Below are 19,414 nucleotides of genomic sequence, written 5' to 3' on the forward strand. Positions count from 1 at the left end.
GGGGGGTCTGAGCTGCAGCGACATCTCCTTGCCTTTTCCACCACCCCACCACCCCCAACCCAGGACCTGAGCGCTGGCATGAAAACTACCCCCTGGCCAAGGGAGACAACCAGTCACCCATCGAGATCAACAGCAAAGAGACGCGGTACGACACCTGCCTCACGCCTTGGCACGCCAGCTACGACCCCGGGGCGGCCAAAACCATCCTCAACAACGGGCGCACCTGCCGGGTTGTCTTCGATGACACTTTCGACCGATCAGGTGTGTGTGTGTGTGTGAGGAAGTTGGGGGTGTTTTGGTTTGTTTTTTTTTTTTTGGTTTGGCTTCTGGGGGTTGCAAAGCGCTGGGGGTTGCAAAAGCGCATCCTGTGGTACCCAGTCTGTGGGGGCTGGCAGAGAAAAGTCATCTGGGCACATTGAAAAGGTGCTCTTGGAGTTTTGTCTGGTGGATCTGCCCATTTTTAGCTCCACCACAGGTGGGACAGGGAGGCTGTAGCTGCAGGGGCAGCTGGAAGGTAGACTTCTGCCCATCTCACCTCCTGCAGCACAGACACAGCATCCTCAGCTCTTGTCTGAGGGGAGAAAGCGTCCCCCAGAAGGGTGGAGTGTGCACCCTGAGGCTCTTCCTCAACACAAAACTCGTATATTTCCACTCACCGACCCTGATTTCTTCTGTGTGCATGGGAACTCTTCACAGACTCCTTCAGAGCCTGAAAAAGCTATGAAAATAGCATTTATGAAAATAGTATTTCCTAGCTTCTGGAAAGCTATGAAATGGCTTTGTTATTTAATTGAGAGAGAGCAGCCTTGCTTCTCCCAGTTAAATTGTTCAAAACTTGATTCCAGAGCTGTATCAGTGTGTAGCTCTGAATGCAGACAGGCAACAACAGCCGAAATGAATGCCAAATTCACAATACCGTGTAATGTGAAGGCATCTCAAGAGCATGCAATATTGATCCATTCTTTATCAAGAAGAAAAGCAATCTAATTAATTGAAAACAGAGTAACTTCCCATTATAATTTTCTGCATCTGCTCTGATGGCATGTGTATTGGGATTTTGTTCTTAGTTAGCTACATAATTAATGAAATTTATCTGCAGTACATTGAAAGATCACTATCTCTCTTGTTTATCTTGATGAGCTCATTGTTTCCTTGATCTCCTTTATTTACTATTACAGCTACCTTTTTGTTGTTCCGTCTTGCAGATGGAGTCTAAACTATTTAGGACAGGACCTCTTTTTGTTCTGTATTTGTTTGATGCTTTAGTGTTTGTGACTGCAGTTTCTACACCGTGGCATCAGACAAATCGTAGATTGCACTTTCATTCACTCCTGAAAGTTCCTGCCTGATTCCAGGGTGAAATGGCAAGCAAATACTTATGAGGATTTGGGCCTTAGAGTCTTTGCCTTATTTTTCCTACTTTCAAAAGTGAAACAATAATAATAATAATAATAGACATATTTTCTACAGAAGGCTTACTCAATACTGTATTGAGTAAATTATGGTAATTTATTTATGTATGAACAAACCCAAAAAATAAGAGGAACTGCATGCCTAAAACTCAACACAGAGCTTTGTTCCTGCCCCTCCTATGGCTGTGACACCCACCGACTGAAAAGAAACTGCCAAGTTAAACCTCTTGCTCTGTGTAGGTATTCCAACACATATGATATGAAGAATTTATTTGAGACCATTGGGCACAGGAGGATTTAAATATTATTTCCATGTTAACTTTGAACTTCAAAGCTATTGGTAGAAGTTCAAACTTGAATGCTATTTCAACAAGGTCTTCTGGCACGGCAGTTGTGAACTGCGTTACCAGCTTTCTGTATAAGGAAAGACATCTCATTCCTGCCTGAGGTAATGAATGAAAAATGTATTTGAGAGCTTATCTTCTAAGCAGTCCCTGCTCAAAGGAATCCCCAAACTGAAGGAGCAGGCGTGATGTTTTGAAAGTCAGCATTGATGCAAACTGTCAGACTTATGGCTAGTCAGCATTATTTGGCCAAGAACATCAGCAATAATAGCTTCTTCTGGTGGCAATGTTCATATGGAATATAGCTTTTGCTTGCTCAAGAACACTTTCCTAACTCATTTGACCTAAACTCCTTTCTCTTCCCTCACTTTCAAGAAACAGACCTTTTCTTTTAGAAGCAGCACACTACGATGTAGCCCCCGTTTAGTTGTCTGAACTGTAACAGGTAGGCTGGTCACGGACTAGAGGTATGCTTCAAAGCACCTTTGGGTTCATTTCACAGTCTGATCCCCAACCATTTCACACCAGACCCTTCTCCTGATGAGAATAAGCCGTGCATGCCTTCCTTTTCTCCCCACATCAGGAACTGTAGCGTGCCCATTGCCAAAGGAAAAGGGGTTTGTCAGACTTAGAATCATAGACTCATAGAACTGCCCAGGCCGGAAGGGACCTCCAAAGGCCATCTAGTCCGACCCCCCCGCAGTCAGCAGGGACACCCCCAACTAGACCAGGTTGACCAGGGCCTCGTCGAGCCTCACCTTGAATATCTCCAGGGAAGGGGCCTCAACCACCTCCCTGGGCAACCTGTTCCAGTGCTCCACCACCCTTCTGGGGTTTGATTCTGTGCTTGACTCTCAGCAGCTCCCACACTTTTGGTACCACTCAGGGGCTCTCTTCAGCCCCAGCCTTGCAAACTGGTGAGCGTTGTGATCCCCCAGCTGCAGCCAGCTGGGTTTAGGAGAGGTGTTCCAGGCTCTCAAAGCATCCCCCTTGGATGAAGGTGTGTGTCAGCATCTTGTAGGGCAGGGCTGACGGAGATTATCCATTGCAGTGCTGCGAGGGGGACCACTCTCGGGAGCCTACAGGCTACGTCAGCTTCACCTGCATTGGGGTTCCTCTGACGACCACGGCTCCGAGCATGTTGTAGATGGGGTGAAATATGCAGCAGAGGTAGGACTTATTTTTAATAGCAAAATTCAGTATTAACCCGAACTTGACTAATTATGCACCTGAACATTAACCTGAACAGATTAACCACTGTCCTTTTTCCAAGCCATGGGTTTTTCTCCAAAATCTGTGAAACTTGTGAATGTTTGTCAGTGTGCAGTGGGAAAAGTTACATCTGCCAACAAATGTATCTTTGCCAGTATATACTAACATGGAATTTGCTTCTTCAAGCCCGAGTTTTTGCTGGTATTTTAGAATGTTTTAAAAGTATTTGAGGCAAAACGACAAAGCGATCTGTTCCTGACAAATAGGATAATCTGTTTTCTGATGGTGTTTTTTTTGGCTCTGAGCCATTTCTGGTATAACTTGAATTACCAAGTTAGTTTCAGAAAGCATTACCAATGAACAGAAAAACTCACTAAAAGCACATTTTGTAAACTGACATGCAAAATTAGATCCTCCTTAAAACTTATTACGAGTGGTAAGGATCATATTCTGTTCCTGAACATCTGTGCTTTAAAATCACCGTGTTTATTTTTGGGGCCTGTGGAAAACAGATTTGGTAAACAGTAGTTACAGTTTTTTTAAAATGTAAACTACTGCACCATTGTTGTCCAAATTTGCTAAAATTAGTGGATACTCTAGGCTTTGAAGACTTCTTCAAGTAATAAATATAAGTGAATACACTATTGATGCTAGTGAATGGCTAGCAAATGTTACTTCTTTTCTCCCTCTTATTTGAGAATAGGCTCAAAATATATGCCTATGCCCACAAAAACTCTGCAGTAGTGTTTTCCTGCCTTACACCTATACCCTCAAGGGGCTTTGCCCACCTGTCATAGGAGAAAATTCAGGCAGATATTTTGCAGGGCCAGCGTTCACAAACATTGCAGAAATGACTGTGCATGATGGTTTAGGGATTTTTTTTCCCCATTCCGTAACCGCAGCCAAACTCTGTTGGTGTTCTATGTTCTTTGGCCCATTAACCAGACAAATTCTGCTTCCTTAAGCTATTTTTTGTCTAGTTCAAGCACAGACTTTTTACTTTGCTTTTGTTTGCAGTACTCAGATATTTATTGGCAGGAGGAGGAAGCCTGGAATGTATGAAATTGTGCTAGAATCCAACCAAAAATACATGGCTGCTCCACCTTTATCCTTAGCAATGATATCCTTATCCTCAAAGGAAAAAAAAAAAACAGAGAACAATACATGAATTTATATTCAGGACAAATGATTTTGTTGTTTTAAATAATTGTTACTGTGCTTAAAAAAAAAAAAAAAATTGTTAAAAATTTGCATTCAAAATGTGCACTGGACTCTATTGTTTTGTATGGCACTACGTTCCAGACACTACTTATTTGGGGATTCCACACTGTTGGTTGCAGAATTTCTAGCTATATGCAGGAGCCAGATATTTTCAGGAAGAAGATTGAAAAGCTTGAAATATATAGCGTTGTTGAAAGTAGAAATGAGAAAGAAATATGGGGTTACTATCTCCTCTCCTTTTCAGTACAAAGCGATGACAGTAGTAAAGCATACAAAACAATAACACACGTACTACCTACAACCCAGTGTAAATCCTCGAGCTGTTATCTGCATAACAAGAAGATCTAAAAACCTACTTGAACTGAAGGGCATGTCAGTAGGTGTTCTATGCACTGCATGTGGGCACGCCACATGCTTGGGTTAAACTGTTTATAGTTGAATTGTCTGATTAATTTTTAAATGTATTGTGTGGTGAACTCTGTTTTCTTTCTTTTATGCTTCAGTTAAATGCAAAATGATGCTTTATATGAAGTGTGAGTGTATGGAAGCAGGGGAACAAGAAAAGGAAATACTTAACTAGCAGTTCTCTTTTTTATGTCCCTTCCTTTACTTATTGTGTACTGGAAACTTTTCCTAATTTAATGTAAAAGCTTGTAAGATTGTGCTGCTGGCAATTTCTTGCATTTATAACTGAGGTTTCATTGATTTTCAGTTACATATGGTGCACTGGAATCCAAAGCATGGTAATTTTGCTGGAGCTTTGAAACAACCTGATGGTGTGGCCGTTGTGGGCATTTTTCTGAAAGTAAGTAGCAAATATTCAGTCTTTATAATTTTCTGCATTTTTCATCTTTCTCTAGGGCCAGGGAGAAAGTTCGCATTGTTTTTCCCTGCACAATATCATTTTTCAGGAACACATTCAAAGTGATGTGCAGACTCAAATCGTGTATATTCTTGGCCCCTTCAGATTCCATGCACTAACCCATTCAGAGCCAACTTCTGACACCATTCGTGGCACCAGTGGCACATAGCACGTGTGGTCTTGACTGAGTCCTTCAATTATTCTTACTTTGTCATTTCTTTTGGTCTACTTGAGGTTAAAGCTTTATCTTGTAAAACACAATGTATAGAGTATAACATGTTCCTATGCTAAGGTCAGCTAAAAGATCTAGAAAAGTCAGTAATATCACTCTATCTTCACTGGCCTTCTTTCCCTGTTTCCTTCTTGCTCTTTGGCATAGAAGACATTGTTTTTCTCTGTGCTTTTCCTATTCCATAATTGGGGGTTTTGAGTATTGCTAAAATAGAGGTTGTATATCTATTTTGGAACAAGACATGGCAGTAACTGCATGTCTTATGCATACTGTCTTCATTCTTCTGGGATGCAGAGCCATGTCAAAGCTTTTGGAGGTGCCTAACATCGTGAACGCAACCAATAAATTGACCCCATAGTTTGAGGGGGTCATAACACAAAGCTTGTTACATGTCTTACATCAAGTCTGACCTGACTGCATCTGTGCTGCAGACCATTTGAAGAGTCTGCAGGAACTCCAGCTCTTCAGACTATCAACACTTTGCTGATTGCTCATACATCTCCCAGTGGTTGTGGGTTGCTTTCAACCAGAAGCAGAGGACTAGGACCTGGAGGGTGTAGATGACACAGTCTGAGCATGGTTTGCTCCTCAGACGGTGGGAGATGCCTTGCAGAGGTCTTCAACACATTTTTGAATTACAAAGCCAGTTATTCAAGTCTGCTATTCCTGATATTCTCTTAACACACATAATTTTGTGTCAGTGTGAGAGTACTGCTGCCCGACCTGGCAGATGGGTTGTACTGAATTTCTTTCTAATACCGTGGCATATGATGTAAAAACACAGTACTTGTGCTTTGCATTACAGGTTGGAAAAACTCCCAAACCAGAGATGAAGAGGATTCTTGAAGAAATTGATAACATTAAGACCAAGGTATCAAAATGATTTTTGTGATATAATGTAGTTGAAAAGCAGCAGAAGTTCAGATTCCCTTTTTGGCATCATTCTTATACCTAACAGTAGCACTAGAGGTGGTACGTTGGACTGTGGAGCAAGACTCTTTCTTTTACTTAAGTAAACTTAGAAGTCTTCACTTCTGTGAGTATTCTTGTTGTAGAGAATTTTGTAGCCATCCTTGCACGCACAATTGATAGTCTTCTCAATACTGCTCTGTAAAAAATCTGCTAGTGTGCAAATATCAAGAAGAAATGAAAAGCTTTTTGAATTTGAAGACAGCAGCATATAATTGAGTTAGAAATTTAGCTTGCCTGAAATGAGAAGAAACTAACAGGAATGATGGAGCAAACTCCTAGTCAGTGTAAGGGAGATCAAAAACATTATTAGTTTTAAGATGGAATTGAATTCATTTATGAAAGTGATAACACAGTACAGTTTCTGCACCCGTCCTAGGATCTGTCTTCCTATGATAGTAGCAAAAAAGGCATTGCAAACCTATTCTAAACTGGTTTATAGTTTAATTAATGATCTCAGGACCAAAGTCCATACCTATTGCATAGATATAACTGCAGAAAGGAGTTCTTTGCGAAGAATTGTGATACTATTGTTAACATAAACTTAACCTCTAGGTATTACGTTAACAATTCTTCATTATAAGCTTTATGACTCTAATGATGCTAAAAGCCCCCTTTTTATTTGACATTGAACATACTGTAGGATCACCAGGACTGAATTTTTCTACTTTTGTAAGCATTTTCTTTTGCATTTAGCAGAATTTCTTGCATTTAATTTATGTGTTTATATAGTGCCATTGATGTACGGGTCTGAGCCTGAAGCCTGTTCTTTCCTCACTCAGAGTCATGTTAATTTTATTTTAGCCTTCAGGTACAATTCAGTTCCTTCTGTTGAGGGAACTGCAGGTCATTTTTTTGCCCTACATTTTGCTTCCCCTGCTGCGTCAATGATATCTGTCTTGATACAGATTCAGCTTTCTCTCACAATCCCTATATAAATTTTTGGCCATTTACATGCCGAAGAGCTCTGCATGTTCACAAAGGGTTGATCAATCACCCTATGAAACACTGTGTCACACAATGATGACACGGTGGCAGTGATAACCATTCCATTACAGTCTACCTGAGACTGCTGAACTGGAGGTTTTAATGACCTCTAACAGCAAAAAAAATAGAAGTCTGATTTCCTGCATATGGATATTCTCTGCAGTGGTTCTGGGAAAAGCAACAGTTGAAGAAAAGCGGAGAAAGATTGGTGCACATGCAAATAACCACATCTTGTGTTTTATCTTGTACTTACTTTCTCTCTGATCACATGCATTTTACCAAGACTACTTATCTTTCAGGAAAGATTAATGGACGGTGTCACCGGTGTATTTATCACACATGAAGTTTCAATTGCTACGATGCGTTACAGGCAGAGGACACTTAACTGTGTTTTCTGGAAAAGAGCAATTTTGTTTGTGAAGTTATTTGCAAACTCATATTGAACTTACAGAACAATTTTGTCAAGAAGATGAGTCTTAATGTTATGCTTTCCACCCACATTTTGTCCACGAATGTGTGGAAAAGATTTCAGCTCCTCCCATTGCACCTGATAGGGTAATATTCCATTCCCATCTAGAGAACATTCTCCATGATAGGAGAAGGAATTTGGAATAATAGATTTTTTTCTTTCCAGAACTGCATCCTAAATACCAGTAGGGAACTGAACTTTCTTGTTTAGTTCTTGTCACCCTGCAGGTGACAAGGAAGTCCCACCACAGTCCTGTGGAGATACTGTCTTGAGTATCCAATTCAGTGGAAAAGAAAAACTTCCCAGGAAATGCCATCTGCTGCCTGCTGTTCTCCCTTGTCTGGTGATAATCATCTTTAGTTGTAAGACATTCAGGATCCAGTACTCTTCCAGGAAATATTTTAATTTTTTACATTAAGGGTCATAGTGCCAACAAAAGTATTGAGACACTACGACAAATTAATTAGAGCACAATTTGGGGAGGATAGAGATGCAGATTTAAATTCCTTCAAGATAGAGGGGAAGACTAACAAATCTGGAATAAATGCCTGGCCACTCAACTATTGGATAAAAAGGGTACCAGTACCTGCAGTGCCACAGACGTTATCTTTTATCCCAAGTGACCCAAATAACACAAAATTTTGGTAATTCCAGAATAGAAAAAAGTAGCAATGGATTTGCTTTGGTCTCATACAAATTCACTTTGTAATTTCTTGGAATTTATTAATGGAATCAACATGTCATTTATTACAAATCGAAGGGCAAATGCTTGACAGGAAGAAAAGGAGATTGACCTCTTGCATGAATCTTGGTATTTAATTACTTCCTTTATAATAACATAGATACTGATACCTTTTAAGATGCATATCCCTGGAGTTACCGCAGATGATTATTTTTGGTTTCTCTTAAGGGCAAAGAGGCTCCTTTTCAGCACTTTGATCCTTCAATTCTTTTCCCCCAATCCCGGGACTACTGGACCTACCACGGCTCGTTCACCACACCCCCCTGCGAGGAGTGCATCACCTGGATTCTCTTGAGGGAGCCCATTGAAGTCAGCCCAGACCAGGTAAACTCCAGCCACTTCTGCTACCCCTTTACCAGCTCTCAGCAGGGTTTCACTGTGTCGGTGTGATGATTTGCCAGCCCCATGTCACCTCGCATTTTTTGATGAGGAAAGCGTTAGCCGAGGGCTGTGAGAAATTGCCTGCAGAATGGACTGTTGAAACGGACTGTAAAAGTGACCTTGAGAATCAGGCTCTCTTCCTAGAAACCTCCCGGAATAGCTTTAGCAGGAGCTATTCTTGGGATCCTGAAAACCTGCATAGGCAGAAGCACCTCCAAGCCACAAAATTCAGCCGTTGCAGCAGCCTCAGTTCATTCTCTGTGCTTCGGCGTTAAGTGACACTAACATTTAGCTGCTTTCCCAGTTTAAGAAATTGCTGGACTTCCGAAAAGCTGTCAATGAGAAGGATCAAACTAGCTAGAACCTGCAAACCCGAATGTTAACAGAAATTACTGTACTAATTGTATTCATATAGCTCAAATGCGCATTTACATAGGGGAAAGAATAGAGAGCCAGTCTGGAGTAGGTGACCACCTTTTAAGTTCTTGTGTTAAACCATTTGGTTATCTATAACATTTTCTGCTTCAGCAGCACTAGTCAGGATGTAGCCTTTTTATTGATTTGGCTGGTTTCAGAACAGATTTATTTTGTATTCTAATGACAGGGTAACAATTAACAAAGAAACACTGAATTTAAACTAATTTGGAGAACAATGGCAAAGTGCTGGATTCATGATTGAATTTAATAGTCCAGTTGGCATAACATTTCTCCCTGCCTTACAGAACAAAATAGGCACTGCTGCAGGCCAGATTTTTCTATCAGACTGCCTTGCAAAGAGTTAGATGTGCTGTGCATCCTCCTTCACAGACAGCCATATTGTCACAAGTGATTTGACTGCAGTCCAGCTCCAGCAGGGTCACAGGAGGTCCCTACTCTTTTTCCACAGAATCACAGGATCGTCTAGGTTGGAAGGGACCTTAAAGATCACCTTGTCCAACCGTCAACCTAATTTTGACAAAAATAAACACCCACACAACAAACAAAAAGCACACCTCACTAAACCATGTCCCCCAGCACCACATCAACCCGTCTTTGGAACACCTCCAGGGATGGTGCCTCAACCACCTCCCTGGGCAGCCCATTCCAATGGCTGATAACCCTTTCAGTGAAAAAATTTTTCCTAATATCCAGCCTGAACCTCCCCTGGTGTAACTTGAGGCCATTTCCTCTCGTCCTGTCGCCTGTGACTTGGGAGAAGAGACCGACCCCCACCTCTCTACACCCTCCTTTCAGGGAGTTGGAGAGAGCAATAAGGTCTCCCCTCAGCCTCCTCTTCTCCAGACTGAACACCCCCAGCTCCCTCAGCCTCTCCTCATCAGCCTTGTGCTCCAGACCCCTCACCATCTTTGACGCCCTTCTCTGGACCCGCTCCAGCCCCTCAATGTCTTTTTTATGGTAGGGGGCCCAAAACTGGACACAGCACTCGAGGTGAGGCCTCACCAGTGCCCAGTACAGGGGGACAATCACCTCTCGGGCCCTACTCCCCACGCTGTTCCTGACCCAGGCCAGGATGCTGGCGGCCTTCTTGGCCACCTGGGCACACTGCTGGCTCCTGTTCAGCCGGTGTCCACCAACACCCCCAGGTCCTTTTCTGCCAGGCAGCTCCAGCCACTCTGCCCCCAGCCTGGAGCGCTGCAGGGGGTTGGTGGGACCCAAGGGCAGGACCCAGCACTTGGCCTTATTGAACCTCATCCTGTTGGTCTCAGCCCATCCATCCAGCCTGTCCAGATCCCTCTGCAGAGCCTCTCTACCCTCCAGCAGATCAACACTCCCACCCAGCTTGGTGTCATCTGCAAACTTACTGAGGGTGCACTCGATCCCCTCGTCCAGATCATTGATAAAGATGTTAAAGAGAACTGGCCCCAGTACCGAGCCCTGTGGGACACCACTCGTGACTGGACGCCAGCTGGATTTAACTCCATTCACCACCACTCTCTCCACTTTGTGAGTGTGGGTCAGGGAAAACATCCAAAAGAAGCCCAGGCAAGGGTCAGATGATGCACTGTTCTGTGGGTGAAGGGTGTGAAGACCCACAGAAGAAGGGCTGGCTGCTGGGCTGAAGCAACCTTTACCAATAATCTTTACAGTGTGCTTGCCAATTATATATGAAAATTTCTGTTCTGTCTCAGAGTTTGTTCTAGGCATCTAGGTCCTCACTGCTTCCAGGCCATTTCACATGGACACTCTAATTTTTCTGCCTTGCAGATGGCGAAGCTCCGTAGCCTTTCCAAGAATGGTGAGAACGAACCTATGAATCCACTGGTTGATAACTGGCGCCCACCTCAGCCCGTGAAGGGCAGGATAGTGAGAGCCTCGTTCAAGTGAAGCCTCAAGTCTCCCTCTGCTGAACCCGAGTGAGGAAATCCCTGCATCCCAAAGCGTAGTTAGTTTTTGCTGCCTACTGCTTTTCCTCTGGATCCAGATCTGTGTTTCTCAGCTTGAAATTCTGAGTGGTAAAACTGAATCTGATTTCGAAAGCAGAAAAAAATACTGTATGCAAATACTAACCTTAATAAGGAAACGTGAGATATACGTGATTCTTGACCACAGATGCCTCAGCATTTGCATTAGTGTCACCTCTCCGCCATGTGGGCTTGGAAGAAAAAGGGGCTCAGTTTCAATATTTAAAATCAATTTCAAAGGAAATGCCGTAAAGGCAGTAAAATGAAGCAGTAGTTTAGGACAGCAGAAATAACAGTGGGTTAACAGGAATGAACAGGATGTAAAACGCCTGCTTCTGCAGCATCACGAGTGGTGATCTTCCTCAGATATCCCACCTCCAGTGCGAACATCCAAAGAATAAGTTCCTCTTTAACATACCAGATTTTTCCTTCCCTCTCCTGTTCATCGTGTGTTACCCAAGATTAGTATTCTGGGGACACAATTAGGCATACTCAGCCTCCGTGTGTGAAGAAGAAAAGATACCTTGCTGTCATTTAATCATTTGCCATGTCCTGCTGCTGCCCGTTGATCTTTTCTTCTTTCCCTGCTGCTGTTACTTCACCCATCCATCTGTAGAGTGCTGCTGGTATGGCGTTGCCTTGCATTTAGTACAGGAGCTCTAGTATTCCTGGGGGGAAAGTGCCTTTCTTCTGCTGCTCTATTTTACCTCCCAGGATGATGGCTTTTCAGTTTTGATGCTCTGCCTGGGTTTTTTTTTTGTTATTATTTTTGACATCTTAGTCTGCATATTAACAATGTCACCTATTAGGGATTTTGTTGCATATGGAGACAGTCTTTGTGGATGACTCATATGTGTCATTTGTCATCCCCGCTACTGAAAAATCCAGGTGGTCACTTAAGTGTTTCTTTATTGTGACTCCATGTAGTTATAGACTCTAAGTGGAGTCTGTTGAGCTCTGGGGAGACACATCAGGTGGCATGTATGATCCGGGCAAGGAATCCCTGGCAGGCAGAAACTTCTAAATCATCTTCCCCTGTCCTTCATCATGCAAACTTTATCATTTCAGCGTGCTTCCGAAACAGCGTTAACACAAGTACCACCTAGGTTGAACCTACATGCAGACTATGTGAGTAAAGATCTGCTATGTTGTGTTCACCATCAGGTTGATTATTCAGTATTGTACATACAGGAGATTGGGTGGCCAAAGGTGGTGCATAAAGCCTCCTGCAAATGAAGCTTCTGGATTCTCTGTATTCCTCTAACAGTAGGTGGCAGAGAGCGTTCTTCTGGAGATGTTGCCATAAACGTTGACAGCAACATTGATGAGGGATATATCAGAGTTAAAAAAAACCAGGGTCACACATGGCTAGAACAGGCATTTCCCAGTTCTCCTTCACTCTTTCATTTTTCACCTTTACTAGAAAAGCGGTGCTTCAACAGGGAAGTAATGAATGGGCAACATTGGACAAATTCTATTGGTATTTCCAGCACAATTCACTGAGAATTCAGGAATGAAAGTGAGTGCAGAGTTTGGTTCTTTGTATTCATTTAAAAATGTTGGAAGAATTGTTGAATTCCCATTCAGAATTAATATTTCAGTTTATTAGAACTGTATTTGGCTTAGTATAAAGCAGTTTCATTTAAAAAAAAAAGTTAATGTCAGCAGAAATTGAAGTATTGATTGAAACCTGTTTACGAATGTTTTGGCCTTGGCTTAATCTAATCAGAAGATGAGCTTTTGATATTATGAGTGCAGCACTTGCAGCAGTATTGATTTTAAGAGTCTCCATGATCTTCTTTAAACTCTTGAATCTGTGCATCGTCTCAACACATAAAAATGTTTCTACAGAAAGCTCATAAGCAACATTTTTTCTACTGCACTATGTCTTACACGTAAAATATCTCCTCATATCCATATGGGGTTGATCTTACTGTTGAGAAAATTTCAACACAAATAACTGAGACAAGAGTTTGAGTCTTTCTACCTTCAAGCCATTGACTGTGATGTTTTAATCTCTTGTTATTGGGGCAATAAAACAAGATTAGTTGCCTGCACTTGAAATAACAGCTTTTGTGTCTTCAGAGAACCAATAAATTGACTTACATAAAAAATTGATTTCTGGTTTTATTTCTCATGCTAATGACGATTGAAAGTAAGAAGAGCTTACTAGAAAACCTTGCTACTCTTTTCTCTGATATATATGTTTGTAATGCAAGGGTGGACAGACACTCCAGTAATGATGGTTTTAGCTGTTGGAGTTTAGTTTAATATCTCATCCTGGTTTCTGTGTATCCAATCAAACAGATCCTCAAAAATATGAGACATCAGAGCAGTAGCAATTGTTGTCTCTTTTCTGGTACAAAAAAAAAAAAAAAAAGTGTTTATTTTTTACCTGGACAGAAACATTCTCTTACATCTTCCCAAAATGTATACATTCATGTATGATCTTGAATATCATTAAGTTGGATGTGATTTTTGGTTTCGTGCAAGAAGCACGTAGGTCATTTAGCTGAAGTGTGACATCATTCTGAAATTTCGTGATTAATTTATGCTTTTTAAGCACACAAACTTGTTAAAGTGAAGTAATATCTTAATTGCCCACAAAATCAGATACTGAATGTACTTTGCTTTATTTGCATGGTTCCTCTGCTGCTTTTGAAAGGCAGAATATCAAATCAAATATTAAATATCAAATCAAATTTATCAAATACTGACATAGTAGTTTTGGATCCAGCAGCAAACACATGCTTTGTGTGTTGGCACCATGGAAAATACAGTCGAAAAATCATATTATTCCCTCCTACATTTGCTCTGGGTCCCTTTTGTCTTCAAATTACAACTACACCAAAGTACACAAACTACGACTACACAAATTACTACCACATCAACCTCTTTAAAAATATGTATTACACCTTTATTTTTCTCTTGAAGAATAAAGCATACATGGTTTTGTTGCCTTTCTCCTTTGGATGAGTAGTGTAGCTTTGTAGTGATTACCTTGGTAACAAACTAAGAATATGTTATGTAAACTCTAATCCTGCTGCTTCATCTACCTTAAAAATAGAGAAAAACACATTAGGAAGTGATGAATTTTAAAAAAAGTAAAAATTACCCTAATCAGTGTGGTGCACTAAATCTTTGACTACTTTAATGTATCTAATGTATATATTAATTTCAACAGGGCAAGCAAATGTGAAATGAATTGCCACCTATTAGGTTTTGCCAGACACTGAAACACTCCCAGCTTCCCACACTTCACAAGAGCAATTACTAGAAAATTAAAAGCTTATTACTACAGTTTCAAAGCTTTTTTGTTGTTGTTGTTTTTTAAACTGAAACAAGTTTCCCACCAGCTATGGCCATCTTTCAGTCACGTGTAAATTCCTGACACAGCTCAGCTATGGCTGTGCATTTCTACTACCAAATGAAAAGAATATATATTATTTTCCCTGTATCTTAAAGAAAGACTTTCCTGGATCTGCTTGCTGGTGTTTACCTGCTGAATCATCAGAGTCAAAGAATGTTCATATTGTCAGTGAGTTTAGCAAAATAAAACAGTACCTGCTTCTTCCTGAGGCATTTTGTCCCATGCCTCAGCCAAGGAAGCAGCTATACAGTGTGTCTTCCATCTCATCTATCTGCCTGTCCTCTCCATGATTTCTGGCATTTATCTTTGTCAATATTGCAGCACAAAGCATGGATTCAGGAATTATTTTCTTTCCAAAATGAGTAACTTAATAGAACCTATTATAATACTTCCCCTCCTCCCCCCCAAAAAAAAAGAGTGCAGCTGATGTACAGCTAGTGATGAATAATAGATCAAATTGGACTCACCTTTTTTTCAGGAACATATTTTTTAAAGTTTTTTTTTTTTTTTTTGTTTAGGGCTGCTGTACCTGTTGATTTGCAAAAATGTGCAATAAAATGAAATGGTCAGGGCTATTTGTGAGGAAAAGAGAGAAAGGCTGTAAAGTTTTGTGTTCATTCAAACACAGAAACAGGTTTGAACGCAGATTAAGACCTTGTGGCATTATTAGGAAACTAAACACTTACAGAGTATTGTTACTACAGAAAATTTTAACTCTCATCTTTGGACTGGACGGCAAAATACTTGCAAACGTGTAGAATCCACTTAATCCTGTATGTAACAAATGCCTGACTTCTTTATCAGTTAATCATGTGTGCAATAGGAGATGATGTGCTATGCAATTACAGTTTGGGCTTCAGTGAACAAGTGTGCTTGTCCTTGATATGAATCTTGAATTAATTATTGCAAGATGCTTCCATTCAAATTAAAAGAACAGATAAAATTGTATCTTCAAAGTCTTTAATTTCAAAGAGGCGAGGATTCTGTATTTGTGTAAATACAAGTTAAGTGAACCGAAAAAGTTCATGCACTTAAATGAGGAAAACACTTGTTATTCTTTAAAGCAAAAGCTTCTAAAATCTCTGGAATTTACATTGCAAAGGAATGCTGCACTTGCTGGTGAATAGTGAGCAAAAAGGCTGTTGGGAGTAAGTCCCAGTAAGAAATGCAAAGAGAAATCATCAGCCAAGAAATGTGTGTCTTTGATTTCAGAGATCACGTAAGTAAAGTGAACTTTGTCAAGAAGTCATGTCAATTTTTACTTTTGAAAATAACACAAGGTAGATGGAAAATCAGCCATGGAAAAGGAAGATGGAGTAGAAAGAAATGCAGGTTCTATGCTGTCAGGATGAGGCAAAGATAATCTAAGTCCACGGTCTAAGTGAATACCTCAGTGTCAATAAGGATGACTGTGAAGAGCATGGGTACAAATGAAGAAGGATTAATAGGAATATACATATATATGAGAACGAATATTATCACTAAGCAAGGTGACAAATTAAGTAGGACAGCAGAGCAAATTCCATCCAGTCAAAGGAGTTGCTTCAGAAAGCTGAAAAGATCAGCATAACAAATTGCAACCCTTCTTTTAAGAACTTTGTTTAACAAGATCTCTCTGGAGATGGCGTCCTGCCTTTCTAGGAGAAAATCCAACAGGAAGGTTGGAAGTGATGCTGCCATCAGGTATGCAGAAGTGGTGGTGCTACTGATCCGTATCTGGAGTCAGCACAAGCAGGAGTGCTTACACAGAATGGGAATATCTGTATGGGAATTCTGGCTGTCAGTCTCACTGATTGTGCCACCAGTTCTCCAAGCCAGAGGTTGACATCAACTCATGCTTTTGCAATTCTGTCGTGACATCGGTAAGCAGAACGTGCAGTAGGTGTTAGGAAAAAATATGCCTTTGGTGAATTTGAGTAGCACAATGTCGCTCTTTCGCTGGTATTAATGTCTTGCAGAATGTCTTTCACAAAACTGTTGAAGAACTTGAAACTCCTTCCTGAAGTTAGACCAGGTTCCTTGCTGGGTAGACCAGTGAGACTACGGGCCAGTTCTCTCAGACCTATATAGTGAAAATAAAGCTTTACTGGATTAAGATTTTTAATTATTCCAATTCCTAACAGTATTTTTTTTTTTCTTTTTTACTGACATTCCCACTATTCATCCTACCTTTATCCCATAGCCAATGCAAGCATCCTTACTGAAAACTGACGGGAAGGATACTTTTTGCTGGGTTTGTAATGTTCATTTTCCATAGCCCACACGGTGGAGCCAGTTCCTCAACACTCACGTTGGTGACACCACTTGCAGCTAACGGGAGGCCTGAGCTGCCACACACAGCAAATTCCTCTGCTCCAGCAGGGGTAACTAAATAAGCAAGGAATCAAATGCAATTTATCCAAGTCATTATTGAGCTATGAGATCTTGTGTTTAAATAAATGCTGACACCAACAGACTGGTCTCCATTTCTATGTAAAAAGATCTCATATTTTGTCTGCATGTTTATGTGTGCAAAGCCTCTACATGTAAGTGCTTTTGATTTTGTAGGCTGAGAAGAGTCCAGCCAGGATCTCTAATCCCATTCTTAAAGTCCCAAAGACTCCTATCACAAGATAAGAGGAGGTACAGATAAAAATCTCTCGCTGACATGCACCAAATTGGTTGCTGCTTTGAATAATTATGAGATCAGGGCTGCAGGACAAGTCACAGAATCACAGAATGATGTGGGGTTGGAAGGGACCTCTGGAGATCATCTAGTCCAACCCCCTGCCAAAGCAGGTCTACCCAGAGCAGGTTGCACAGGAACGTGTCCAGGTGGGTTTGAATGTCTCCAGAGAAGGAGACTCCACCACCTCCCTGGGCAGCCCCTTCCAGGGCTCTGCCACCCTCACAGGAAAGAAGTTCCTCCTCATGTTTAGATGGAAGTTCTTATATTCAAGTTTGTGCCCATTTCCACTTGTCCTATCCCTGGGCAAGTCACCCTGTGTACTAGTGATAGCCTGTCTGACGGGCTATTTCAGTCCACATATCCCTTTTCTCTCTGCACATGGTATCTCAATCATCCTTCATGGTTATGATGCTTTTTCTGCTGAATTAAAAAACAAAGACATTTCCATTAAAGTTCGCTTCTTTCAGAGAACAGTGACTTTTTTTTTTTTCCTTTCTTAACACTGCAGGCTGCCAGCCATTAGGCCCTTAATTTAAGAGCTCCCACAGTGTTGTGCATTGTCTGTGTAATAAATCTCTGTTGGAGAAAGAGTATAATCAAGGAATAATTTTTCTTGTCAGACATAACCAAGCAATGGACGGCATCAGCGTCTGCAGCATACCCAAATTTACCGCGAAACAAATGCTACTGACCCTTGAATAAAGCTGATTTGTTGCCCAACAACAAAGACCTATAATTGAAACACTGATTTCATTGTCTGTGTTGGGAAAGGCAGGGGATGCAAGTTTAGAAACAATACTTCCCATGCCCTTTGCTATAACTTCCACCACTGAAAAATTCTGAAAAAGTCAGTGTAATCCAAATAAAGTTGCAAATATGGAATATGTCTTCTGCCTTTAAAGTGGTCATTGTTCTAGGGCTTAGATTGAGGAGAATATGGTACATTATTAATTTACAGTGAAAATAATTACCTTCTTATACTGGTGTCCATCATCAGACCATTTCAATGCCATTGCAGGAAGTGCCATAAAATATTTTGAACATTTCCAACCAGAGTTTCTGTGCTTTCCACAGCCTTAAAAAACAAAAATCATAGTATTTGCTGTGGATACAGGCATCTCCTCCTGTTCTTAGAGGTGATGGGGAGCAAAGGTCTAACACAGGGAATCTTGCCTGGCAGTTCTTTATATAAGCAACTTCTTGCTGGACCCTGATGGTGACCTTTTACCCAGGGATATGATGAGCGTTACGCTGAGTTTTGCTTTCTGTTGTTTTATATTCCACTCAATTTGAACTTTTAATTGTTTATGTTTAATAGCATAAAATAATTTAAACCGTATTAGTTAAATTTAATAAAAATGAGCATTGCCAGCCAATGGTCCTTTCTGGAAACCTGAAAATCTGCTGCTCATGCTACTTTGCTGAGCTTGACTGTCCTAGTTATTCTCTGCCACCCATGCTGGAAGCAAGGTGTTAACTTGTCACAGGATCTGACTGAAGGGTTAGCTATTTTTAAATATATTTCTGGTATTGCCTTGCTCTGTAATTCTCCAAAGGCTGAACAAAAAGCAGCACTAAAGTAGAGGTCTCTTTTTTTTTTTTTTTTTTCCCTCTTTTCTTTTTTCCTTGTTGTACTGAAATGTTTTTAATCAGGAAATGAAGTCCCATGATTCTGGATTGCCAGGACCAGCCTCGCAGTAACATTTAGGCAAAACTGCACATAGAACCATACAACGTCAAGTAAAACAGTGGATCTATTTCTTAATACTTGCATTTATAGCTTCATATAGGATTGTAAGGTCCAGTTCGTAATGCACTTGTCCAAGTGAGTAGCCTCTTCACTTGGCAACATTTGCCGTGACTGAGCTGTTAAATAAAAGACATCCTCTAAAACCTGTTGTCTGGATAGGCCTCACCTTGAGTGCTGTGTCCAGTTTTGGGCCCTCTACCACAAAAAAGACATTGAGGGGCTGGAGCGGGTCCAGAGAAGGGCAACAAAGATGGTGAGGGGTCTGGAGCACAAGTCTTGTGAGGAGAGGCTGAGGGAGCTGGGGGTGTTCAGCCTGGAGAAGAGGAGGCTGAGGGGAGACCTTATTGCTCTCTCCAACTCCCTGAAAGGAGGGTGTAGAGAGATGGGGGTCGG

The 19,414-nt window shown here is 41.1% G+C and overlaps 1 protein-coding gene across 1 annotated transcript in view; it reads left to right on the forward strand.

The window, feature by feature from the left end:
- The window catches only part of CA3 (carbonic anhydrase III), a 21,286-nt gene extending 7,969 nt beyond the window's left edge, over positions 1-13,317 (forward strand). The window contains exons 3-8 of the mRNA XM_014965198.1: positions 64-261; positions 2,808-2,926; positions 4,902-4,994; positions 6,089-6,154; positions 8,619-8,774; positions 11,037-13,317. Coding sequence (XP_014820684.1) covers positions 64-261; positions 2,808-2,926; positions 4,902-4,994; positions 6,089-6,154; positions 8,619-8,774; positions 11,037-11,156 — 752 coding nt within the window. The 3' untranslated portion in view covers positions 11,157-13,317. The remainder of the gene's footprint in view (positions 1-63; positions 262-2,807; positions 2,927-4,901; positions 4,995-6,088; positions 6,155-8,618; positions 8,775-11,036) is intronic.
- The last annotated feature ends 6,097 nt before the right edge of the window (positions 13,318-19,414 follow it).

Source organism: Calidris pugnax, unplaced genomic scaffold, assembly GCF_001431845.1.
Source record: "Calidris pugnax isolate Ruff unplaced genomic scaffold, ASM143184v1 scaffold41, whole genome shotgun sequence".
Lineage (NCBI taxonomy): Eukaryota > Metazoa > Chordata > Aves > Charadriiformes > Scolopacidae > Calidris > Calidris pugnax.